The 27,850-nt window shown below is 43.0% G+C and overlaps 1 protein-coding gene across 1 annotated transcript in view; it reads left to right on the top strand.

Annotated features, from left to right (window-relative positions):
- EPYC (epiphycan) overlaps positions 1–25,206 on the top strand; it is a 52,710-nt gene extending 27,504 nt beyond the window's left edge. The window contains exons 2-6 of the mRNA XM_007524242.2: positions 14,021–14,192; positions 15,261–15,419; positions 16,102–16,304; positions 19,171–19,266; positions 24,455–25,206. Coding sequence (XP_007524304.2) covers positions 14,021–14,192; positions 15,261–15,419; positions 16,102–16,304; positions 19,171–19,266; positions 24,455–24,625 — 801 coding nt within the window. The 3' untranslated portion in view covers positions 24,626–25,206. The remainder of the gene's footprint in view (positions 1–14,020; positions 14,193–15,260; positions 15,420–16,101; positions 16,305–19,170; positions 19,267–24,454) is intronic.
- The last annotated feature ends 2,644 nt before the right edge of the window (positions 25,207–27,850 follow it).

Genomic DNA, 27,850 nt, shown 5'->3' with positions numbered 1-27,850 from the left:
GAACTCTCAGAAGCCTGGAAATGGACCTACTCTATGACCCTGCAATTCCTCTCCTGGGGATATATCCTAAGGAACCCAACACATCCATCCAAAAAGATCTATGTGCACATATGTTCTTGGCAGCACAATTTGTAATAGCCAAAACCTGGAAGCAACCCAGGTGTCCAACAACAGATGAGTGGCTGAGCAAGTTGCGGTCTATATACACAATGGAATACTACTCAGCTGTAAAAAATGGTGACTTCACCGTTTTCAGCCGATCTTGGATGGACCTTGAAAAAATCATGTTGAGTGAAATAAGTCAGAAACAGAAGGATGAATATGGGATGATCTCACTCTTAGGCAGAAGTTGAAAAACAAGAGCAAAAAAGAAAACAGAAGTAGAACCTGAAATGGAATTGGCATATCACATCAAAGTAAAAGACACTGGGGTGGGTGGGTGGGGAGAATACAGGTCCATGAAGGATGATAAATGACATAGTGGAGGTTGTATTGTTATATGGGAAACTGGGGAATGTTATGCATGTACAAACTATTGTATTTACTGTTGAATGTAAAACATTAATTCCCCAATAAAGAAATTAAAAAAAAAAGCTATGGTATCAAGATATAGCTATGAAACAAGTCAAATCCAGGTCATTTCAGGTCAAAATTCTACTAACACTCAGTTTAATTTATAATATAGATTAAAAAAAGAAAAGAAAAAAGAATAGAGGATTGGGTAGGGCAAAAATCTTGCTTTGTTTATGGCTTGGGTTTGAATCCACTACAGTGAAATCATGTACAGGTCATACACAATAAATGAAGAAACAAACAAACAAACAAATGAGACTGAAGTGACTTTTGAGGCCTAGTTTCTAAAAGAAAGCCTATAGGGGTCAAAAGTTGTCAAAGCCAATGAACCAGTAAGGAGTGGTATCCCCCCCCCCCCTTTTTTTATTCGATGGGACAGAGAGAAATTGAGAGGAGACAGGAAGATAGAGAGGGAGAGAAAGAGAGAGACAAAAACACCTATAGACCCACTTCACTGCTTGTAATACATTCCTGCTGCAGATGGGAGTGGGGGCTTGAACCCAGGTCTTTACACACAGTATATGTGAGCTCACCTATGGAGACCACTGCCTGCCCCTTGAGCAGTCTTATTGCAAGATAATTTCTATCTCCCTTAGGACTTGGAAGTTCATGATCAACACATTTTAATACTCAGAGCACTTGGAAAACTTAGTTAATCCTTTCAGTAGTTCTGTCCAGAGCTGTTCTAAGTGGGTATAACTACAGACTATATTGGGGGCAAGTTCATTCTGATTTACAACTTTTGAAGTTTTTAAAATGAGAATAGTGATTCTATATTATTGAACACATATGCAGATACAAACATAAAAGTGTAAAACTATGTTCCTAAAATATTATTATTATTATTATTATTATTATTATTATTATTATTATTATTATTATTATTTAATTACTCTGGTCTATTAGCCATCGTAGGGATCAATCCTGGAACCTCCCATATACAAATCCTGTGAGCTATACGTTTTTTGTTTTTTTTTTTTTTAACCAGCACACTGAACCTGGGACTTTGAAGCTCCAGGCATGAGTTTCTGTGCATAATCATTATACTATCTTCTCCCCCCCCCATCTTTCTTTTGAATTAATTTAAAGCAATTCTGTGCCAAGGAAATCAAGTCAAGCTCCTAACTATATAAAATTTTGCGATTTATTTTTTTCTCCATCAGTGATAATGATGGACAGCAGGAAATACATGTACATAATAATCACCTCTTTCAAAAGTCACTAATTGTCCTTTCCTAGAACCCTTTCTACTAACCCACACATTTGCTTTTCCTGTTCAAAATGACTGATTCCTTAATGCTTTAATTCCTTAATCGCTCTCATCTGTGAACAGAAGTCCTACACGGAAGCCATACCTATTACAATGTGTGATTTAATATATTTGTATTTCAATTAAAGTTGTGTTAAAAGGATCCATTTAGTTTGTGTTAGGATGGGAAAGATCAAAACTTGGCGAGGGGAGGAGGGTTCTTTTAAAATAAAGAGCTAGGCTTTGAAAGAGTCCAAAAACCTTTTGCTTTTTCAGTCCAACTTGTTTGTTTTCAATTACAGTGACAGGCTCCCCCTCCTCACCCCCATCCTCTTAAGATCAGTGATTTCAGCCTCCACAAAGCTGTCCCTTTGGCTACCTTCTTTGGGGGCACAGGGCAGTCAGGGGAAAGGAAACATGAACCGAAGCTGTTACTAGATAATGTTTCTGAAGGCTTTGCCAGCCTTCCTCACCAGTGCTGCCTGGAGACATTCAATTTGACCTAGATACATTTAGAGAAAACGAAGACATTGGAAACTGATTAAGTTCCTGCAGCCCAAGGGGAGGGTGGTGAAAACAAAACAAAATAAAATAAAACAAAATAACTTTTTTGGCAGCTGAAAATGGAATACTGCCATTATTTGAAAATAAGCAAAAGGAATGCTGGGGGGGGGGGGGTTCAGCTCCCCTACCCTCACCTCCAAAATGCTAACTAAAATCCCAAGAGTGTAATAGATTAAAAAGTGTTACAATTTAAGTGAGACTTTCAAATCACCAGGCCTGGGATTCTTCAGCACTGAACTTTGCACTTAAACACTGCAATGAAGGCATCATGAATTGTCAATTTACAAAGTGTCATCCTATACTAAGATGGACTTAAAAAGCTAAGAAAGAATTTCCATATTTTTTAAAAAAATAAGTGTATACATAATATTTTAACAAGTCAATGTCTACTGTTGGAATTATCTGGTGTTATTTTGATATAAGTAAAAGGCCATTAGCTAACTTTGATGTCAAGCTCGCAGACATTTATTCCTTAGGTCTACTAATTTTGGGCTTGTTAATGAAACAGAGGACCTAAAAGAAATCAGTTGGCCCACCTGCAGGGGAAGCTTCATGACTGGTGGAACAGGGCTACAGGTGTCTCTGTTGCTCTCCCTCTGTCTTTCCCCCCCTTCTAACTTCTCTCTGTCTCTATCTAATAATAAATAAATAAGGAAGGAAATAAAGGAAATCAGTTGAAATTATGAATATAAATTTCAAATTGTTATGGTATAAAATTTCAATAAATATTATATCAAGGAGTAGCTGTTTTTATACACATATACATACATATACATATATATGGAAAATACCTGAACATTTTTAATGCATGTATTAGGCTAACTAACCCATACAAATATTTTAAATGAAAAAAAAAAAAGAATGAACATTCTCTCAGTATAATTAATACATGAATAAAAAAAATAGAAAAGCTCTGTACTGGGACAAGACATATCAGTTGTAACAAAGTCCTCCACAATCCCAGTGGTTTTCATAAAATAAAAATTTATATTCTGCTGCTATAACTACTCAGTGCAAGTCAACAAGGTTACTGCCCTCCATTTCCACTGGGGAATTCAATCTTCTCCCACACTCCAATGATACCATACTTATCTGGGAACTTCAGAGACACAGTGGTATCTTCACTAACAGACTGACCAAAAGGAAAGAATAAAGAGAAAGGATTTCTGCCCATTCACTGACTGGGATCAGATGTGGTGTATCCTCTCTCAGCTATTTGGTTTGAAAACTTCTCCCTCTCCCTCTTCCCTCTCCCTCTCCCTCTCCCTCTCCCTCTCCCTCTCCCTCTCCCTCTCCCTCTCCCTCTCCCTCTCCCCTCTCCCCTCTCCCCTCTCCCCTCTCCCCTCTCCCTCTCCCTCTCCCTCTCCCTCTCCCTCTCCCTCTCCCTCTCCCTCTCCCTCTTCCCTCTTCCCTCTTCCCTCTTCCCTCTTCCTCTCCCTCTCCCTCTCCCTCTCCCTCTCCCTCTCTCCCTCTCCCTCTCCCTCTCCCTCTCCCTCTCCCTCTCCCTCTCCCTCTCCCTCTCCCTCTCCCTCTTCCCTCTCCCTCTTCCCTCTTCCCTCTCCCTCTTCCCTCTTCCCTCTCCCTCTCCCTCTCCCTCTCCTTCTCCCTCTCAATTCCTCTGTCCTATCCAATAAAATAGAAAAAACGGCCACCAGGAGCAGTAGATTCATAATGCCAGGATTAGTGATAACCCTGGAGGCGAGAGAGAGAGAGAGAGAGAGAGAGAGAGAGAGAGAGAGAGAGAGAGAGATATTGAGATTCAGAATACTGCTCAGCTCTGGCTTATGGTGTGGCAGAGGTTTGAATCTGGGACTTTGGAGCCTCAGGCATGAAAGCATTTTTGCATCACTACTATGCTTGCTCTCCTGCCCAGTTTGATAACTTTCATGTTCATTAATGCTTTATTACTTATTTATTTTAATTTTTTAAACCAGAGCACTGTTCAGCTCTGGCTTATGGTGGTGCCAGGGATTGAACCTGGGACTTTGGAGCCTCAGGCATGAGAGTCTGTTTGCATAACCATTATGCTATCTACCCTCCGCCCTCATTAATGCTTTCCATAGATAAAGGGTTCTCCTTAAAAAAAAACAAAACAGAGCAGTTTATCTGTGACTGGCAAGTTGAACAGGAAGGAAGCCTTTACTTCAAGGCTTTTCCATTCAGTGGCTAAGCAGGCAGTATTTTCAGGAAGAAATGTGGTTATCTGAGCACACTATTATTTAGATTCTCTTAGGGTTAGGGGCTAGCTCACAAGACTGGGCTCAGGACTTCCCTTATAGATTCAAGACCCAGCACCACATGGGAACATCCTCAGTGCTGGAGGAAGCTCTGCTCTCTCTTCCTCTCTGCCAATCTGTTTCTCTTCATCAGAGATTAAAAAAAAATATAATGAAATGAAATGAAAACGCCAGCCCAGGAGTGGAGAGAAACAGAGAAAACGAGTCTTTATCTCAGAAATGAAAGGGCAATGAGTCTGTGAGAAGCTTAGCGTGGAAAGCAGAGTTTCTGAGCATTTGTAGTTATGCCCCATTCAGATTCAGCAGCAGAGACAGAGGACTAGGCCCTGTCCGAAGGAGGCATTTTCCCGTATGGCTGGCTCAGCAGTCTGACAACTGTTTAAGGGTGAGGGAGACAAGAGCCTAAACTACTTCTATTCCACAGAAATCTGAGCCATCTACGGTACAAAGGCTCCCACCATACTTAGCCCCTTGGATTTTTTATTTCATTTTTTTTCTTCCCTTTTTCTTTTTCTGAGAGAGGAAGAAGGGGGGAGGGGGAGAGGAGAAGACCTCTCCAAGGTTTCCTTCAATGTAGTAGGGGCTGGATCTGAACCTGGCAAAGCCGCACAGTGAGTAGCACCCAGTGAGTTACTCCACCAAACCCAAGGTTTTAGAGGTGTGTGTGTGTGTGTGTGTGTGTGTGTGTACACAAAAGAGTGACAACACCACGAAGAAGCCAGGTGGACCTGATTATATTGGGACTACAAGTGAGTTTTCACAGCTCCCATCAAGCCAATGGAAAAACAATTATCTGTGAAGGGGAAAAAAAAAAAAAGTATGTGCAAAAGTTTTTTTCCTGAGCAGCTAAAGATTCCAGGCAATGTGTCTGGAATGCCTTTCTCCCTCTAGGCCGGCCGTCTCCACGCCATGAAACATCTGTCTCAATTTCCGCTCTTGCTGGAGCCTCCCAGCAGCCATCCCCTCATAACCTCTGTCTCCCCTGGACCCTTCAGATGGAAACCTTATGTCCCTGTGTTTAAGGAAATCTGCCTCCGCAGAGCTTTCTGGCCAAGGTTTATACTATCTCCATAAATGGCTTCTTCTCAACACACCACAGGATGACTTGCTTTGGGGTTTGAGTCAGTACTTGACTGCACTCCAGAAAGCATCTGCTCAAAGTGCAGAGCTGGGAGTTATTTTTTTATAGCGGGAGGTGGGGCTTTATACTACCATGATTTCACTGTCCCTGGGCTCTTTTTTTTTTTTTTTTATTCAGAGAGGGAGAGAGAGAGAGCGACAGGGAGAGAACACAGATGCCAGCATTTGAACCTGGTCCCTATGTAAGGCAAGTCAGGTGTCCTACCTGTGATCTATGTCTCTGGCTTTCAGTTCCCTTAGAAGGAGCAAAACTTGGATTATACTAGAGACACCAGTGAAATGACTCACCTGGACTGGGTGCTATGTTGCCAATCTGTGCAAACCAGGTGCCAGTCGGGCCCTCAGGACAAGGAAGGAAACTCTGGTGCTGTAATGTCTGCACTTTCCATATTAAAAAAAAAACAAAACAAACAACCAAGTATTATGGGGACTGGCGCTGGCACACCTGGTGGAGTGCCTGTGTTACAATGCACAAGAACCTGGGTTTTAGCCCCCACTCCCCACCTGCAGGGGAAACTCTGCAAGTGGTGAAGAAGTGTTGCAGATCTCTCTCTCTCTCTCTCTCTCCCTCTCTCTCTCTCTTCCTCTCTCTCTCTCTCTCTCCCTCTCTCTCTCTCTCCCTCTCCCTCTCTCTCCCTCTCTCTCTCTCCCTCTCTCTTTCCCTCTCTCTCTCCCTCTCTCTCTCTCTCCCTCTCTCTCTCTCCCTCTCTCTCTCTCTCTCTGTCCCTCTCTCTCTCTCTCTCCCCCTCTCTCTCTCCCTCTCTCTCTCTCCCTCTCTCTCCCTCTCTCTCTCCCTCTCTCTCTCTCTCCTCTCTCTTCTCTCTCCTCCCTCCCTCTTGATTTCTAGCTGTTTCTAGCCAAACAAATACATAAATATAATACTTTTTTTTTTAAAAAAAAGTGTCATACTTCAATTAGTGATTGATCATTTAATGTGCTACAGTCTCAAAGTACCAAGAAACAAGACCTAACTCAGAGATGATTAACCACCGAAGATCATCTAGTACAATTGAAAAGGCAGGAAACTAATGAGGCAAAAATAATGCAGCAGAGGACTGGCGACATATCTCACTTGAATGGCGCTCTCTGCTCTGCCATGTGTGTGACCCAGGTTCAAGTCCAGCCCCCGCCATACTGAAGGGAGCTTTGCTGCCCTGGCCTTTCACTCTCCCTTTCTGCATGGGTTGGAGATAATGATGCTAATTTCAACCACACAGCAGAGGTAGGACTGAGGTGGAGAAGAAGCCCCGAGACACAATTAAGACCGTCGAACTGATGGAGTCAAGAATGATTTCACCCAGTAGAGTCCAGAATGGGCCATACACCAAAACCTGGCTTTGAGCCCCAGCACCACATAGGAGAGAGCACCATGTAAGGTTCCAGGGGAGGCTTTGTGAACTCTGAGTGATGTCCTTACTTCTCTCTCTGTCTCTCCATGCCTTTGTCTAAAATTTAATTAAAAAAAACAAATAAGGATGACTCCTCCAGCAATGGTAAAATTGGAGTCTCTTGAGTCCAAGTTGAAAAAAATGTGAATATATATATAAAGACAGGTGGTGGCACACTTGGTTCAGTACACATGTTACAATGCACAAGGACCCATGTTCAAGTCCCCTGTTCCTACCCGCAGGAGTGAAGCTTCATGAGTGGTTGAGCTGGGCTGCAGGTGTCTCTCTATCTCTCGCCCTCAGTATCTTCCCCATTCCTCTCAAGTTCTCTGAGTCTGTACCCAATTAATACATAACATATTTATATATATATAACATTACTTCAGATGAATCATGCTTCTGCAACTCTGTCAGTATGTTTTTCCTTATACACTCATTTGATCTACTGCTGAATTCGGACGTATTATGCTGTCTGTCTTGATGAATCCCTCCCTTTTGCGTTGGTTGAAGTATACAAAACTCCAGTTATAAGATCTGGAAGACTGAGCGTGCAATGTACGATGCCACCGCACGGGGGCAGCAAGATCCTAACTGGAATGTCATGGGATCTGAAATGAAGTCATGCTCCCTGGTGAGGTAAAGATGATGGCTAATACACATTGGGCGTGTTAAACTTAGACGAGGCTGTGTGTTCAGCTGCATCTTAGTAAGGCCGGGGGAGGAGGAGGAGGAGGAAGAAGAGGAGAAGGAAATCTCCTTTGAGAAGCAAAACATACAAAGTTATCACGGGCACATTAAAAGTCTAAGTATATCTGTTAAGTGTCATGATTATTTAAAAAGATCTGAAACGTTATCCGAAAGATCCAAGGTGCAGATATCTTAGTTAGGTACATATTATGTACTTAGATATATACCCATCATACAGGTAAAAGGGAAGGTCTGTGTATAGTTTGGGCAGTCAGTCAGTTAGAAAGTAAGTTATGAAGGGTCAGGTGGTGGTTCATAGGCTACTGTGTTTAAGGACCCAGGTTTGAGACCCTGCTCCCCACCTGCAGGTGGGAAGCTTCATGAGCAGTGAAGAAGGTCTGTAGGTCTCTCTCTCTCTCTCTTTCTCTCCCCCACCCCTCTGAATTTCTCTCTGTCTTATCCAACAAAATAGAAAAAAAATGGCCATCAGGAATGGCGAATTCATAGTGCTGTCACTGAGTCCCTGAAATACTCTGGTGGCAAAGAAGAGGAGGAAGAGGGGAGCCGTGTGGTAGCACAGTGGGTTGAGTGCACACATGGCACAAAGTGCAAGAACCAGCATTAGGATCCAGGTTCAAGCCCCCGGCTCCCCACCTGCAGGGGAGTCGCTTCATAGGCGGTGAAGCAGGTCTGCAGGTGTCTATCTTTCTCTCCCCATCTCTGTCTTCCCCTCTTCTCTCCATTTCTCTCTGTCCTATCCAATGACGATGACAAAACAACCAGGGCAACAAAAGGGAATAAGTAGATAAATAAATATTTCTTTAAAAAGAGGAAGAAAGCAAGAAAGATCATCTGTGTGGTGTATTTAGTTTATTGTCTAGCTTTTACCTTTCTCAATGATAGCAAATGAAGAAGGGAAAAAAAAAAAAAGGAGAAAGAGGCCTTCTGAGTCTACCAACAGGGAACTCAGGACTGAGGGTTCATGAGGCTAGAAATACACTGGGTATGGCCAGCCTGCCACTGAAGCAGTAACCGAGCTTTGTGTCTGATCAAGCTTAAGAGATCATCAGGGAGGTAGACATTGAGTAATACAAAGACAGCACACACACAAGGAGGAGAGAGTAGAAGGGTTATGCAAAAATAATTCAGTGCCTATGGTTTTGATGCCCCTGGTTCAATGCCTAGGGTCACTTTAAGTCAGAATTGAGCAGAGCTCTGGAGTCTTGGTCTCTCTCTCTTTGAAATAAAATATATATATTTAAAAGTAGAAGAATATACAAAGAGACAAAGGAAAATCTTTAAGAATGAGGGAGGAATTGGCCTGGGGAGAGAGCACAGTTGTTATGCAAAAAAAAAAAAAAATCATACCAGAGGCTTCAAAGTCCCAAATTCAATCCCCAGCACCTCCAGGTAATGAAAGGGGGGGGGAGTGAAGGGTTGTCATAAATGTAGTAATCTTAGTAGCAACAACTTAGGTGATTAAATTAAAAAAGGGCAAGTTTGAAATAAAAAAAAAAATCATACCTGGGGCAGGGGAGTCATTTCTTCCTCTTTATCAAGCATTGAAATAGTTCCACTTCTCAACACTCTGTGGAGGGTCCATTTTCAACACACCCAGGGGTCAATGGGAATACTTACTTGGATTAATATTGAACATACATGAGAACTGGCATCCGGTGATGACATCCCACGATTCTAACGCCTTCATATGTTTTAGCAGAAGTAAGACTTTTCAGTAAAGATCCAGGTAAAGGACATATAATCTGTGGGTAAAAAACAGAATGTTTGGATCTAAGTAAGCTAAGGCTCTCAATGACTGGACCATAAGCATCAAATTCTTATTTTATTTTATCTTTAGTATTTATTTATTGGATAGACACAGCCAGAAATCAAGAGGGAAGGGGGCTATAGAGAGGGAGAGGGACAGAGAGACACCTGCAGCCCTGTTTCACTACTGGCAAAGCTTTCCCCCTGCAGGTGGGGGCCAGGGGCTCGAACCTGGGTCCTTATGCACTGTAGCGCCACTACCCGCGCCTCCTTTTCTATTTTTAAAGATTTTATTTATTTATTAAAATGAGGGTGTGAGGGGAGTCGGGCTGTAGTGCAGCGGGATAAGCGCAGGTGGCGCAAAGCACAAGGACCGGCATAAGAATCCCGGTTCGAACCCCGGCTCCCCACGTGCAGGGGAGTCGCTTCACAGGCGGTGAAGCAGGTCTGCAGGTGTCTGTCTTTCTCTCCTCCTCTCTGTCTTCCCCTCCCTCTCTCCATTTCTCTCTGTCCTATCCAACAGCGACAACAACAATAATAACTACAACAATAAAACAACAAGGGCAACAAAAGGGAATAAATAAATAAAATAAATATACAAAAAATGAGGGTGTGATAGAAGGAGAGTGAGAGAAAGAACCAGGTGTCGTATGCTTTACATTGGTTTGTTCTAGCCCCCCCCCCCGCCAAGAGAATTGGATCAGTCCTGTTAATTTCGCCGGCCTGCTTGGCCCCGCCCCAAGAAACCTGGGGAGAGGGTTCCTGAGTTTGAGAGTGTGAGAGTTTCTGAGTTCGAGAGTAAGAGAGAGGGCTCCTGAGTTCGAGAGGGCCAGAGTTTTCAGAGGGTTCCCCAGTACGAGAGTTCGAGAGTTCCAGAGTAAGAGAGGGTTCCTGAGTTCGAGATTTCCTGAGTTCCTGAGTTCGAGAGTTTCAGGGTTACAGAGTAAGAGAGAGTTCCAGTGTGCCAGAGTTTCAGAGGGCTCTCAAGTACGAGAGTTCCAGAGTAAAAGAAAGAGTGCTTGCGCTGCCGCAAAGAGACAGCGGAGTTCTGTTTGGTGAATCGTTGTTTCCTGAATAAGGAAATACAGCTTCCCTGCCCAGCCGTTGTCTCCGTGTCTCTGTTACCCGCCCGCGAAGCCAACCCGCCCGGCTAGAGCTTAAGAAATTTAACAACAAATGGCGCCCAACATGGGGCTGACCTGCGCATCTCTCAGATAAGTAAAGACAATTTGGCTACCTATGCTCGATGGCCTTCTCTTCTGCTTGTGAAGAGATTTCCAAAGGCCTCTGCTCTTTCTTTATGAGACTGTTTTGCTGTTTCTGGAACATTTATCTCTGGACCACTCTGTGGTTTCCACTCGCTCGGGCGAACTCAGAACAGCCAGCCGGAAGAGCCAGCGGGCGGGAGGCGAGGCACAGAGCTGCCGTTTCCACCTGGTTAAACAGCCAGCCAGCCGGCTGCGCCCAGACAACCCCGCGCGCCGCAGCTCGGCAGCCCCGCAGCACGCAGGAGGCCTACACCAGCACACAAAAGCCCCAGGAGCCCAATGCCAACATGCTTGAGCCCTATACCAACACACAAGAGCCCGATGCCTCCACGCTAGAGCCCGAGGCCAGCCCACAGGAGCCGGCTCTCCACTGCGTGGCACAGGGCACTGGACACGTGATCCCTCCACGCTGCTCGGCCACTGCAAACAGGGCAGCAGACATGGCAGGGCCATGGGGCAGGGCCGCGGCGTTCTATCATGGCCGCCACCCCTGGGCACCTAGGCCCACGCCTTCTACAAAGATGGCCTGCCTGCCCTCTTTCTATGAATTCTGGAACCATCCCGGGCCTCCTGGACCTCCGGGATCCCTGCCGAAACTGGGCACACGAGATCTCCATCCGCCGGTCCGGTCTGAAGGCAGACAAGCTGGAGTACGCAGAGATTTGTGCAGAGATCGCAACCTGCAATTCCTAAAAGTGAAGCTGCGCGGGAAGCCACCTCCGGATGGTGAACCCCCCCCCCCCCAACTAAGACAGTACAGATTTAAATTCGTGTTTAAAATGACATGTCTTCGTAACAAAGGTTTCTCTCCTTGTGTATTAATGACCATGTTTATGTGTATGTTTAAAGTTTGGTAAACAGTAGCTTTAAGGCTAAATTCTTACTAGTCAAAGTTAAATGAAAAAGGCTTTCAATATAATTCTCATAAAGATAAAATTAACTTACATATAAGGTCTAAGGTAAAAATTAGTTAATAATCAATATATTTTAACTAAGTTGGTCTAAACAAAAGGTTAAATAGACTTGTTGATATGTAAAACACTACCTTCTCTATTAGAAATGGTAGATCGCACAATGGCTATGCTAATTATTCTCATGCCTGAGGTTTCCTCTCTGGCCCACACCTAGGGTGTGTCTCCATCTTGAATGGGTTTAACAAAAGGTTAAAAGACATTGTTGATATGTAAAAGTCTCAAATTCCTTCTCTATTAGAAATGTTAGATCCTGCAGTAGATATGCTAATAACAAGTTTTGTTTCATAGTAAGTAAGTTGCAGCCAGCTGCCTTTGGGACCCTAGGCCATTCCCCGCCCCCATGCAATTGCCCATCGAGGCAAGTAGCCCCCCAGAGGCAAGAAATGTTTTTTTTTTCAGATATGGCCCCCTCAGGCCTTCCCTTGGCAACATGCTGGTTTTTGTTATATATGTTTCTGTTCACCCCACACCCTTGATACTATAGTCATTTAGTTAAAAAGAAAAGGGGGAATTGTCGTATGCTTTACATTGGTTTGTTCTAGCCCCCCCCCCCCCCGCCAAGAGAATTGGATCAGTCCTGTTAATTTCGCCGGCCTGCTTGGCCCCGCCCCAAGAAACCCGGGGAGAGGGTTCCTGAGTTCGAGAGTGTGAGAGTTTCTGAGTTCGAGAGTAAGGGAGAGGGCTCCTGAGTTCGAGAGGGCCAGAGTTTTCAGAGGGTTCCCCAGTACGAGAGTTCGAGAGTTCCAGAGTAAGAGAGGGTTCCTGAGTTCGAGATTTCCTGAGTTCCTGAGTTCGAGAGTTTCAGGGTTACAGAGTAAGAGAGAGTTCCAGTGTGCCAGAGTTTCAGAGGGCTCTCAAGTACGAAAGTTCCAGAGTAAAAGAAAGTGCTTGCGCCGCCACAAAGGGACAGCGGAGTTCTGTTTGGTGATTAGTTTGTGAATCGTTGTTTCCTGAATAAGGAAATACAGCTTCCCTGCCCAGCCGTTGTCTCCGCGTCTCTGTTACCCGCCCGCGAAGCCAACCCACCCGGCTAGAGCTTAAGAAATTTAACAACAACCAGGCATCACTCTGGTACATGCGCTCCGGGGGATTGAATTCAGGACCTCATGCTTCAGAATCCAATGCTTTACCCACTGAGCCACCTCCTGGACCACGACATCAAGTTATTTCTTACTGGTAATTTGTAGGTCTGCAGAATGAAAGGGACTCTGGATTTTACTCTTCACAACTGGTAATGAAACTACTATTTCATTATAAGTGTGCTTTGTTGTTAAGACTATGTAGTTGAAGGATACATGTTTTTTTTTTTTTTCTTTTTCTTTAAGTCTAACAAAATGAACATACATATAAAACTGTTTAAAAGAAAAAAATGTAAAGGAAGTGTAAACTTTTACTAAGATCTGAGGAGCAAACCGAAATGAAAACATTAAGGACAATTAAAATCCTCACATTCCTTCCCAAACAAGCGGGCCAAGCACTGGGTTGAACTTCAGAACACGGGCGCCCTCTCGTGGCCGAATTGACGCATGTTAAATTCGTGCCACTGGCAGGCAGAGTGTTTAAGAGGATGAAATTCATTTTCATGCAGTAAGGGAGGAGAGGGAACACGATTATATAAACCCATCCTACTAAGAAACAGGAGGCCCTGGTGAATGAAAGAAGAATATGCTCTGAAAATAGTGCATCACAGAATAAAACTTTCCATGTAGTCACTAGTAAAGGTAATCAACTACTGAATTGAAACTAAGATTTGGATTTCCCTTGTAGACACCGATCTACAAACAAGTAATCTGCACCTTAAAAAAAAACACGCAGGTAGCGCAAAGCACAAGGATAGGCGTGAGGATCCGGGGTTGAGCCCCTGGCTCCCCACCTGTAGGGGCATCGCTTAATGGGCAACCCCCCTCTCTATCTTCCCCTCCTCTCTCCATTTCTCTCTGTCCTTTATCAAACGACATCAATAACTACAACAATAAAACAACAAGTGCAACAGAAGGAAATAAATAAATATAAAAATATTTTTAAAAAATCCAGACTGGAGATACGGCACAATGGTTCTGCAAAAGGCTTTCATGCCAGAGGTTCACGCCTCTGAGCTACCATAAACCCGAACATCTTACTCTTCTTAAAAATAATGATGATAATTTTGTTTTTAATCGTCCTTTTTTTCCAGGTTGAAATAGCCACCATGATGCCCTCTGGGATCAGAGAGCTCCTTACCCCGGCCCCACAGCCAGAGGAGGGAGAAGAAGAAGAAGAGGAAGAATCCACCCCCAGGCTGATTGACGGCTCCTCCCCTCAGGAACCTGAATTCATTGGGGTTCTGGGCCCACACACCAATGAAGGTCAGGGCTAGGCAGGCTGAATCGTAATTAAGTTCACATGGCTTAAAACAAACAACAACAACAACAAAAGAACGATAAATGGCAAATACTAATGAATGATCACTGGAGAAATGAGCAAGTGTTTCATAACTTAAAACTTTCCCCTGCATTTCCATTCTTTTAAAGATTTTATTTATCAGTGAGAGGGATAGAAGGAGAGGGAGGAGAGAGGGAGAGGGAGAGAAAGACAGAACTAGACATCATTTTTTGTACACTCGCTGTAGGAGATCAAATTTATGCTGGTACATTCAACATTTTTATCTGCTGTGGCAACCTGGAATGTCCTCCATTTCCATTATGTTAGAAATAGCTCTCATTTCTGGAGTCTCTCCCTATGACATACATCCACCTTACACAGCAGACGACCAGACACAAGTGTCACTATGATTTGAACTGATAGCATGGTGCTATTTATATTGAAAGGAGTCTCTAAGTAGATACAGAATAAATGAATATTGATGGTGATTAGTCGATTTCTTGAGAGAGACCTTGTTTCATTCTGCTATTTAAAAATGCAGCCAACAGCCTAATAGGTGGATACGTGGTTACATTTTTAAGCCACACTTTTAATATTCACATCTGTACTTGGTACATTATGACCATACTATATTCACTCAGCAATTTAAAATAAAAAAGTAAAAAAAAAAATGCAGCAGAGAGAACATTAACTATTGGGTGAGCTTTTACTGGGGTATCTGATGTTGATATTCCACTTACAAAATGACTTAAGAAATTTGAAATATTGTGGTCCAGGAGGTGGCGTAGTGGATAAGGCACTGGACTCTCAAGCATGAGGTCCTGAGTTCAATCCCTGGCAGCACAAGTACCAGAGAGATGTCTGGCTCTTTCTCTCTTTCTCTTCTCCTATCTTTCTCATGAATAAGTAAATAAAATATTAACAAAAAAAGAAATTTGAAATATTCCAGGAAGGTCTTTCTGAGAATCTTGTTAAACAAAAAGTCTTCATCAAGCTATGTCTTAGAAACACCTGTGTAATCTCCATGTATTTATTCTCTTCTTATCTTTTAGACTTTCCAACATGCCTTCTGTGTACTTGTATAAGTACCACCGTTTACTGTGATGACCATGAACTTGATGCTATTCCTCCACTGCCCAAGAATACTGCATATTTCTATTCCCGTTTTAACAGAATTAAGAAGATCAACAGAAATGATTTTGCAAGTCTAAGTATGGATAAAATCATGCCCTTCTCTTCAGACTATTTAAATTTTATTTACTTGAAAAAGTATTGGATGCTTCTATATGTCAATGCTAATAGATATCTGGTTGTCAGAAAATGCAAAAAAAAAAAAATCATTAGGTTGAACTTTGAAGTTTGGGGCCACATGGTGGTACACCTGGTTAAGTACACACACTGCAGTGTACAAGGACCCGAACCGGGTTCAAGCCACTGGTCTCCACCTATTAGGGGAAAGCTTCATGAGTGGTGAAGCTGGGCTGTAAGTATCTGTCTCTTTCCATCTCTGTCTCCCCCTCCCTCTCAATTTCTGTCTCTATTCAATAATAAATATAAACAAATATTAATAAAACTAATAGATTTTTTTATAAAGAAGATTACAGCTTTGATTTTTTTAAATAATAAGATCCAGGCAAATCTTATGAAGAATCTAGAGTAAACACTAGTTGTTATATATATAATGTGCCTATTTCTTCGGGAAAACAATACTTCCTAATAAATATGACAATTATTTTGGAGGTAACAATTAAATTTTTATCAATAACGACTTTATTAAGGTCCCACTGCTAGGTGAATTCACAATTACCATTGTTTATACTCAGAAAAACTCACAATGGCATTTTGTGTGAACGGAACATACTGAGTAGAGGCCAACAGCTTTCTTCATTCTAGATGACTTAAGAAGAATTGATCTGACATCAAACTTAATATCTGAGATTGATGAAGATGCCTTCAGAAAGTTGCCCCAGCTCCATGAGCTTATTCTGCGTGATAACAGAATAAGGCAGCTCCCAGAACTGCCAACCACCTTAACATTTATTGACATCAGCAACAACAGACTTGGAAGAAAAGGCATCAAGCAGGAAGCATTTAAAGTAAGATTTCAGCCGGGGTAGGAGAGACTCCCACGTTCCCGATTCTGTTTGTCCTTGATGACAAGTTGTTCTTATTCCTGTAGAAAGGGCCCAGTAGTGGGGAATCTTTTAAATCCTACAATATGCTTGACAACCCACTGTACCTATATTCTGGGAAAATAGTGTGTTCTCCTCAGCTCCCAGGCTGCTAGGAAACCAACAAAGCAAGCTGGGCTGGACTTCAATGTGGGTAGCTGCCTAGATCACCAACCCGTCAGGCTGACCTCAAAGCCGTGTAAACTGTTTGTATGTCCCCAAGCACGTCACTTACAGAAACTCAGCTATGTTATCAAGAGCAGAACAGAACAGCCTGGGAGGCTGAAATAGTTCATTTGGATAGCATGCTGCTTTGCCATACCTGTTCGAGCCTGGCCTCCATTCCATTGGAAACTTCCATGCTGTGGTGTCTGTCTCTGTCTCTGTCTCTCTCTCAAAAGAAAGAAAAAATATGGGGGCAACAACTAGTACAGGGTATGGATGATACTTTGAGTAAGCAAAGAGTTTTTTTTTTTTTTTTTTTTTTTTCCCTCCAGGGTTATTGCCAGGGCTCGGTGCCTGCACCATAAATCCACTGCTCCTGGAGATCATTTTTTCCCCTTTTGTTGCCCTTGTTGTTTTATCATTGTTGTACTTATTATTATCATTGTTATTGATGTCGTTGTTGGATAGTACAGAGAGAAATGGAGAATAGAGGGGAAGAGAGAGAGGGGGAGAGAAAGACAGACACCAGCAGACCTGCTTCACCACCTGTGAAGCAATTCCCCTGCAGGTGGGGAGTCGGGAGCTCGAACTGGGATCCTTACGCTGGTCCTTGCGCTTTGCCATGTGCACTTAACCCACTGTGCTACCGCCTGACCCCCCAGAACCAAAGAATTTTATCAGTTATTTTGAAAAGAGGATGGGTTCAGTTGATATTGAAAATGTTACATTTTAAGTAGCAGTAAATTTGGGGCTAGACTGGCCATAGATTCTGGAAACATTAGCCAACCAGTTTTGTAGCCCAAAGTTGCCCCATTCCATCTACTCCTTGAAAATTATTCCAAAGAAGTGAATTTAAAATATTATTTGATGGGTCACCATGTTACTGCTTGGGAGACCTAAGGAGATTCTGAAGCCCCATTGGCACTGGACACTCATGAAAGGCCTGTCCTCTTTCTTTTAAACATTTTTTATTATCTTCATATTTTTGTATTGGATAGAGACAGCCAGAAATTGAGAGGGAAAGGGGTGATAGAGAGGGTGAGAGACAGAGCTTTTCCCCTGCAGGAGGGGACTGGGGTCTTGATCCCAGGTCCTCGTGCATTGTAACATGTGCGCTCAACCAAGTGCATCACCATCCAGCCCCAGGCCTGTCTGTTCTGCAGCCTTCCAGTGGCATCATGTTGGCAGGCAAGGGAATAAGATTGCTGCTTCAAAGACTGCTAAATACCAAGCTCTCATAACCTCATTCACCTCCAGTTGACATGGGTGATATGAGTCCATTACCTCTACGATGGTGGGCTAGAGTTGGAATATTATGGTCTACTTCTCGTCTGTCTTTCTAGGCTTTTCCCCATAATTGAACCAGAGAGAGCAACTATTGTTAGAATTATCACTTCTTGGGAGTCAGGCAGTAGCTCAGTGGGTTAAGCGCATGTGGCACAAAGCACAAGGACCAGCTTAAGGAACCTGGTTTGAGCCCTGGCTTCCCACCTGCAGGGGAGTCGCTTCACAGGTGGTGAAGCAGGTCTTCAGGTGTCTGTCTTTCTCTTCCCTCTCTGTCTTCCCCTCCTCTCTCCATTTTCTCTCTGTCCTATCCAACAAAGATGACATCCATAACAGCAACAATAAAAAGGGCAACAAAAGGGAAAATAAATAATAAAAAAATTTAAAAAAAGAATTATCATTTCTTGATTCCTGTAAAAATAAGCAATTTTTTTTTTGTCTCCAGGGTTATCGCTGGAGATTGGTAGCTGCACTATGAATTCACTGCTTCTGTGGCCATTATTATTATTTTTTGATAGGACAGAAAGAAATTATGAGGAGTGGGGAAGGTAGAGAGGGAAATAGAAAGACAGACACCTGCAGACCTGCTCCCTGCAGGTGGGGAGCCAGAGGCTCGAACCGGGATCCTTGTTGTGGGTCCTTGAGCTTCATACTATGCGGGCTTAACCTGGTGCCACCTCCTGGCCCAGCAAATGCTTTTTTTTTAATCAATCAATTTATTTTTTAATATTTATTTATACACTTTTGTTGCCCTTGTTTTACTGTTGTAGCTATTATTGTTGATATTGTTGTTGGATAGGACAGAGAGAAATGGAGAGAGGAGGGGAAGACAGAGAGGGGGAGAGAAAGACAGACACCTACAGACCTGCTTCACTGCCTGTGAAGTGACTCTCCTGAAGGTGGGGAGCCGGGGGCTCGAACTGGTTTCTTTAAGCCCATCCTTGAGCTTTGAGCCACCTGAGCTTAACTCACTGTGCTACCATCGGACTCCCAGCCAATGCTTTCTATACCTTACCAAAGCTTTCAAAACTCTACTGTAGAATGTCTTCCCTGGGAAGTCGCTCCATTACTCAAGTGGAAAAAGTGAGAGTGGGCAAAGCGAAATTCTTTCTAGAGATGGAGAAACAGTTTTTCTTTTTCGCTAGGAAACTCTGGCTTGGGGTGAAAGTTTATGTAAATATCCTTTGCATAGTGTAAAGACTAAGGAATAATCTGCTTCCGCTTGGCAAAGCAGGACCAACCCAAACAGGCATGAGTTGGCTGGCAAGTGCTTGTGTGGACAAGGATTAAGTAAGGATGACCTCCCAGTTGCTATTAAGTTCCCGTGTCTGGACTTTCACAGGATATGTATGAACTCCGTCATCTCTACCTCACCGACAACAACTTGGACCACATCCCTCTGCCGCTGCCGGAAAACCTCAGGGCCCTTCATCTCCAGGTAGGTTGACGGTAACTGGTCAGGTGAACCCAGCAGTGAGGGAAGCAAAAGCAAACAAGAGGAAAGGGACATCAAAAAAATGGTCTGCAGTGACAAAGGGGAAACTTTCTTTTTCTCTTCTCATTCATTTTTGCTCTATGTATGAGTGTATAATTTTTGCACACTTATGATCTTAGCTATACTGCCTTGTAGCAATAAAGCCTTCATTTTAATTTGTATTCTTTGTGAAATAACAATGGTGTAGAGGCATATGGATAATGACAAAGAGAGGAAGTAGAACTGGAGAAGAACAAAGCAGATCAGTAGTCTGGCATATGTGATGCTAGGGATAGAACTCATGACCTCAGTCTTGCAAGTCTAGTGGTCTATGCACTGCACTGCTTCCCAGGTGATCCAGAAAGCATTCTGTTGCACACACACACACAAAATTTTTCAAAAGAATGTTCAAAACAGAAAACTTCACCTACTGAAAAGTTGTGAGAGGATTAGAAATGAAACAGGAGAGATTGTGGGGACAAAGGAACCCTCCTGCACTGCTGGTGGGAATGTCAATTGGTCTAACCTCTGTGGAGAACAGTCTGGAGCACTCTCCGAAGGCTAGAAGTGGACCTACCCTATAACCCTGCAATTCCTCTCCTGGGGATATAGCCTAAGGAACCAAACACAACCATTCAAAAAGATCTGTGTATACCTATATTCGTAGCAGCACAACTTGTGGTAGCCAAAACCTGGAAGCAACCCAGGTGCCCAACACCAGATGAGTGGCTGAGTAAATTTGAAATATAAATTACTTAGCTATTAAGAATGATGAAGTCATTATCTTCACCTCATCTTGGATGGAGATTGAAGGAAGGAATCATGTTAAGTGAGATAAGCCCACAAATGAAGGATAAGTATGGGATGATCTCAATCATGGACACAACTTGAGAAATCAGAACAGAAAAATAGCAATACAAAGTAGAATTTGGATTGGAGCAGGTGCATCACACCAGAGTAAAGGACTCAGGGGGAAAGAGGGCTTTCAGATCCTGGTGCATGGTGGCAGAGGAAGACTTAAGTCTCAGGGTGACAGTGTTTTACAAAAGACTGAAAAATTGGGGGGAGGTCCAAGTGGTGGTGGCACACCTGGTTGAGTGCTCCTATTCCCATGCATAGGAACCTGGGTTCAAGCTCCCACTTCCCACTTGCAGGTAGTAAAGCAGGTCTGCAAGAGCCTCTGTTTCTCTCCTTCCTTATTTTTCTCTCCCCTCTAGATTTCTTTCTGTCCTATCAAAAAAAAAAAAGTTCTCATGTACTGAAAACTGTAATTACTGTAAACCAACAATCCCCTCAATAAATGAGAAAGGAAAGATAAAGGAAATATAATTTGATTTCTAGTTTTCTGGTAAAAAAAAAAAAAGGTCAAGTTTGGCTTCTGGTTTTAGGTATCTAGTTAAATTCAATCTTGGGCCTACACATTTACTGATAGATAAAAATACTATCTTTCCAGATTAAGGAAAGCCTATGTCTAATCACACACACACACACACACACACACACACACACACACACACACACACACACACACACACACACTTGAAAGTATGCTTTAATTTAAATTCCATTTTATCACTGATGTAATGAGTAAACACATAGTTTCTAAATGTTATGATCCACTACATGACTTCCTTTAGTTTTTGGCCCACAACTGTCTTCAACGTGGCAATAATTTTATTCATTCTGTGGGATAAAAAAAGTAGAGAACACGCCCATTATGAGCTCAGAGAAAGGGCACCATCATGGAACAATATATATTTGGCAGTCAAAATGTGCAAGTCATTCCAAGGAATGACTTTGCTCTGTGAGAGTGAATCTCAATTTCTTGTGTTAACTATTCTGTATCTTTTTTTTTTTTCTCTCTCTCTCTATTAATACACATCTTTCTGTAGAGCACCGGTACCTTTTTGTTGATGCCCATGAGTTGTGGACTCCCATCTCTTTTTAACTGTGTATTCGTTTTCTTTCTGTGTACATCCTGTGTAGCCCTCAACCTGCCTCTAGACGACTCTCTTCTTCTGTGGGTGAATTTGTATGCTTAGGAAGATTCCCTTCCTTGTGTACGCTGGAAGGAGTATTTTCCAGGATACCTCAAAACAAAATTGGCAATGGATCCTTCTACTTACTCAGTAACTTTTATTACTGCTAACTGTGATGTTACTGGCCCCGCAATAAATTTGAAGGGAAAGGAAGGTATAAAGAAAATACCTTGTGGCCATAATTTGGAAAATAGTATCATCATTCACATAAATCACTGCACCAACTAATCCACAGACCTCATCTAGAAAACCACAAGAAATACACTAAATTATTGGGATGGCAAAATGGGTCAGCGGTGTGACTGATTGCAAAAGTCATGCAAAGGGGGTCGGGCAGTGGCGCAGTGGGTTAAGCACACATGGTGCAAAGTGCAAGGACCAACATAAGGATCCTGGTTCGAATCCCGGCTCCCCACCTGCAGGGGAGTCGCTTCACTGCCGGTGAAGCAGGTCTGCAGGTGTCTGTCTTTCTCTCCCCCTCTCTGTCTTCCCCTCCTCTCTCCATTTCTCTCTGTCCTATCCAACAAAGAGGACAGCATTAATAACTACAACAATAAAAAAAAACAAGGGCAACAAAAGGGAATAAACAAACATTAAAAAAAAAAAGTCATGCAAACTGTACTTGTTGTGTTGGGTCTATTGCCAATGAGTCCAATCACAAAATAAGATGCTGCTTCACACCCACTCGTCTGGCTACAGTAAAGAGGACAAACAAGTAAAACTATTGGTTAGTGTGGGGCACGTGTGAGTGCGCAGGCCAGGGCATCTTCTGGCTTTGGACTCTGCTCATCTTCCTGGTAAGTACTCCGTGACTTCACTTGCAAGGTGTTGACTTTGATTCCACTATTGAACACTCCATGGAAACTATGCCAGGTTTGTACTCAGTGGTCTCGAGGAAGCACTCACGAAAGACATGTCTCTGATATCTGATGACTGTAAAAAATGGCGACTAATCCCTAGCACTGCAAAAACGGTATCATCTGTTTTCCATCTACACCATGCCTTGGCCTCGCGTGAGCTTAATGTGCAGCTTGGCGATACGGCATGAAGCCCAGCCAGTCTATCTTGGCGTTACTCTCGATCGCACTCTGTCATTTCACGAACATCTCATAAAAACTGCAGCAAAGGTGGGCGTGAGGAATCACATCATTGCAAGACTGGCCAGCTCCTCATGGGGCGCGAGCGCTTCCACACTACGATCATCATCTCTGGCATTATGCTATTCCACTGCAGAATACTGTGCCCCAGGATGGTAGCCCCCATGTCCACTTGGTCGATTCCAAATTATATTCCTCCATGAGGATAATTTCTGGAACCATCCATTCCACCCCGGTTCCATGGCTGCCAGTTCTTAGCCACATCGCCCCACCAGATATTCGTCGGGATGCGGCATCATCTAAGTTCATTTCCCACGTCTACACTCGACCGGACCTGCCAATATACGCGGATATCTTCGCCCACCCTGTCCAACTCTTGACGTCTCGTCATCCAATCTGGTCCCCTGTGCCTACACTGAACTTCTCTGTTCCAGACTCTTGGAAACAGAGTTGGCAGTCAGCTGAGGTACAGAACAAACACCTCATCACAGACCCCTGCAAGCGTCAACACGGCTTTGACCTAGCACGTTATGATTGGGCCCTCCTCAATTGCTATGGAACAGGCCATGGCCGGTGTGCCGCTATGTTCCATCGCTGGGGAGCCAGAGATGACCCGAACTGCCCCTGCGGCTCCAGACAGACTATGACCCACATGGTCAACGACTGCCACCTCTCCAGATTCAAAGGAGGTCTCGAAACTTGACATCAGGCTCAACCTGACGCTGTTGACTGGCTACGGAAGAAGGGCAAACACTAGAAGAAGAAGAACTCAGTGGTCTCTTTCTGGGGTATTCAAATTTAAAATCTCTTTCTGGGGGGCCAGGTGGTGGCGCACCTGGTTGAGCACACACATTACAGTGCACAGGTTCAAGCCCCCGACCCCTGCTGCCTGCAGGGGGGAAACTTCACAAATGGTGAAGCAGGGTTGTAGGTGTCTCTGTTTCTTTCCCTCTCTCTCTCCCCCCTTGTTTCTCAATTTCTCTCTGTTTCTATCCAAATATTAAATAAATAAAATCTCTTTTCACCTATGCCTGTCTCTCTCTCTCCCTCCTTCTCTCTGTCTCTCTGTCTTTCTCTCTCTCCACATATATATCTTGCCTCTAGTTGCTGGGGCTCAGCATGAATCGACCACTCCTGGCTTCCATTCCCAACTTTTTTTCTTTTTCCCCTCCATCATTTTACACAACAGGACAGAGAGAAATTGAGAGGGCTAAGGGAGATAGAAAAGGAGAGAAAAAGATGCACACTTGCAAACCTGCTTCACAGCTTGTGGATCCCCACTGCTGCAGTTGGGGAGCTGGGGCTTAAACCTGGATCCTTGTGTGGGTCCTTGCACTTAGTACTATGTGCACTTAACCAAGTGTGCCACTACCCAGCCCCTCTATGACCTTCTCTGAAGAAAACTCCTATATCTCTGCTTTTGCTACATAGTACTCATCTTTTGGGGGTAGAAATTTTTTTTTCTTTCCTTTCAAATTAATTTTCTCATCTCTTTATTGCATTCTTCAGTTACTAAAATAGCCATGGCTTGACACGTCTACTTGGTAGCTGGGTAGCTGATTTATTCCTCCTGCTCACACTGTGTTTGATGAGCAGTAAGATCCATGTATGAGGGAGTCGGGCTGTAGCGCAGCGGGCTAAGCATACGTGGCGAAAGCTAAAGGACCGCGTAAGGATCCCTGTTCAAGCCCCACCTGCAGGGGAGTCACTTCACAAGTGGTGAAGCAGGTCTGCAGGTGTCTATCTTTCTCTCCCCCTCTGTCTTCCCCTCCTCTCTCCATTTCTCTCTTTCTTATCCAATGAGAATGACATCAATAACAACAATAATAACTACAACAACAAAAACAAGGGCAAAAGAAGGGAATAAATAAATATTAAAAAAAAAGATCCATGTATGTGCACAACTTACATAACCTACAAGTCTGAATGTCAATCAAAGCAAAATGGATTGTGTTGTTAATCAGTACTAAGCATATGTTGTATTTGTCCTTATAACTTGTGTGTGTGTTTGTTTAGAACAACAATATCCTGGAGATGCATGAAGATACATTCTGCAACATGAAAAATCTGACGTACATTCGGAAGGCACTAGAAGATATCCGATTGGATGGAAATCCTATCAATCTTAGCAAAACTCCTCAAGCTTACCTGTGCCTACCTCGTTTGCCTGTTGGGAGTCTTGTCTAATTTCCTATAGCAGTTTTATGATAGATACTGGAACAAAACAATTGTTATGGTGTTTCTTAAGCAAAAAAAAAAAAAAAAAATCCGCATGCTGCTATCCTATTATCTTCTGAAGAGTGATCTGATTAAAATACCCCTCAAAGCTTTAAGATATTATGGTCATTTAGTGATCTAAGAAAATACCAGAGGAATGCGGAGTAAGGCAAAAGATACACAGAAAAGTAAATCTAGGAGAGTGAGAAAATAGTTCATAGATACTGAGAAGTCTCATGTAGCTTTCAAGTGTCAGGGACTCACATTCTGTTTGATTTCAAGTTGAGTAGATAACAAGGAGACATTACAAATGAATACTGGCAGTTATCCTGCCAAGACTTAGATGATTTCACTTATACTTTTCTATCCTTTTTTTTTTTAATCAAAGCATGTTTTTCTTTACAAATTCATTAGATTGATAACAAGAATAAAGTATTTACAAGTACAGTGAACTCATGAGAAAGTATTAATCATGAATACAACCTACACATCGTAATTCAACAATACACACACCTTAACTTCTTATAAACCTAAAGTGCTTTCTGTTTACATGTGACCTTTGTTTATCTAGCTAGTTGCTGGTGCATTTTTGTGTCTGTCAAGAAGAACGTGGAGAATATAGATAATGTGGAAGACTAGTGATACCTTCTAAGGAACACTAGTTGATCCCTTTGTAATTTAGGATCATAATACAAGTAATATGAATATCTAATGACAATATGAATATATAATGGAAGTTAGCATTTCTTCCAGCTTTGGGGCCATTACTTCTCCAGAGAAACAGTGTAAGCCCTGGAGGTGGAGGTAGTGCAGTGAGTAAGGCCTTGGACTCCCAGGCAAAATAAATAGCCATCAAGGGTTTTCTGCATATATTTTTCCCCATAAGAAACAGAGTATGACCTTCCTTCTCTAATGTAATAATTCTGCATAGAAACCCACAACTATTGTTGGGATTGATAATAAAGAGTAATACTATGTCAGCAGTATTTACTCATTACAATTCATGGAGCTATTATCTGACACATTTTTAAAACATCAAAATGGACAATTCTTTGGGCATGTGTCCAAGTGGGAGAATGAGCAAACTAACAGAGTCACGGATAGTGCTGAACTGCTTCTGATTCATTTGTTGCAGATTAAGAAGTACTGCACGGCACTTTAGACAAAATTAAAATGTCAACACATTTCTCACTGCTCAATTGCTAATATCATTTGCTTGTCGTTACCATTCCAGCCTGGATGACTTTACCCAAATAGACAGAGACAGAGACAGACAGAGAGACAAAGGGAAGGACACCACAGTGCTGGAGGAAGCACCAGGCAGCAGATCTCTAACCTGGGGCATAAGGCTCACATTCCCACTGAGCTCTTTTGCCACCCCTGAATTATTCTTCACATACATTTTTTTAAAGTCAAAACTATCTGCTAGTGTCATTTTTGCATGTATCCCTGGGGAAAATATGGGAGATAAGAAATGGGGAGGATTTATCACATATGCATCCTAATGACGTCAAAGAACATGGACAGTGCATCCTTTGGCAAATCCCAGCATTCCCATAACATTCTGATGATAACGTAAAACAATGTCTAAGCTACAAAAAGACATAACACTATCAAGAAAAGATGGGGGTGACGCACCAGGCTGAGCGCACATGTTACAGTGTGCAAGGACCCAAGCTTGAGCCACGGTCCCCCATCCCAGCCTGCAGGGAAAAGCTTTGCAAGTGGTGAGGCAGCCCTGCAGGCATCTCTCCCCATCACAACCTGCCCTCTCAATTTCTTGCTGTCTCTATCCAATATGTAAATAAAGATCATACCAACAAAGAAAAAGCAAAGGCAGAAATAAAACAAGAGATTATCAGAAGGCATACTGATAGCATCATAAAGTAAGTTTTAGGGGGCTGGGTGGAAGGCAGAATGCACAAGTTAGCATGCACATGAATGCCTCAATCCCCCTTGCAGAGGGGGCTTCAGCATAAGTGAAGCAGTGCTGCAGGTGTCTCTCTGTCTCTCTCTTCTATCTCCCACTTCCATCTTAATTTCTGCCTTTACCAAAACAAAGATAATTACTCAGATAAACAAAATAATGCTTTAAAAATGAGTTTTAGATATACAGTTTTAACTTCAAAAACTGCACACACACACACACACACACATGCACACGCACACACACACACGTTTATGGCTGGGGCTTAGTGCCTACACAATAAGTCCAACACTCCTGGTGGCCATTTTTTCCCCTTTGACAGGACAGAGAGAAGTGGAAAGGGGAGGATGAGATAGAGAGGATGAGAGACAGAGAGACACCTGCAGTGCTTGCTTCACTATTCCTGAAGCTTTGCTCTACAAGTGGGGAGCAGAGGCTCAAACCCAGGTCCTTGTGTATATAATGTATGCACTTAACCAGGTACACCAACACCCAGCCTCCTATTTTTTTTTTTTTTCCATAAAAGAGTCCGTAAGGGACAGCAAGAGGGCTCCCCTCAGAAGCTCCCTGCTTTGTCATGTGTGTGACCTTACACTCAAACCTGGTCCCCACAACCTTTGGGGAAAACTTCAGTGCTATGTTTTCTCCCCTCTCTCCCTTTATTTCTCTTTCTATCTGAAGAAGTCAATCCAGAATGAGGGAGCCCCAGAGACCACAATAAGTGGATAAACAAATGAGTTTGGAAATAAGCACATACTCTCCTAATAGTATCTAACAGTTAGACATGAAGTACTAGACAGGTATTCTGTGGAGGTGTTTTGAATGGAGCCACATCCCCAAAACATCTCTAGGTCCAAGGTGAACAGAGTGAACCCCCAATTACTTAGCCTCTGAAAAAGCAGCTGGAAGATGAACTGAGAACCTCAGAGTCACTAGGGGCAACTCCCAGCAGACATAGCACCCATGATAATTCAACAGAACTCTATGATAGTTTCAATTTTTAAAAAAATCAAAACGAAAACATATTTAAGTATTTCTTTGTATGTGGAGCAACACAGCCCCTGAAAGTCAGAAGTAGGCTTTGTCTATGCTAAGGTTACAGGGCATAGAACAAACACTCCTCTGTTCTCACAGCCTTCTCAGGAAGCCGTTATTACAGAAGCAGGATGGGGGAAGTCATTGCAAAAATGAAATCAAATTCCGAGTCAAATTCCGAGAAGCGAATGTTAGGAGGCCCACAGATACTCTCACTGGTAGAATCAGTATGG

The sequence above is a fragment of the Erinaceus europaeus genome, chromosome 7 (assembly GCF_950295315.1).
Source record: "Erinaceus europaeus chromosome 7, mEriEur2.1, whole genome shotgun sequence".
Taxonomy (NCBI): domain Eukaryota; kingdom Metazoa; phylum Chordata; class Mammalia; order Eulipotyphla; family Erinaceidae; genus Erinaceus; species Erinaceus europaeus.
Note: the sequence above shows the minus strand (reverse complement) of the source record. Positions and strands in the feature narration are given on the sequence as shown.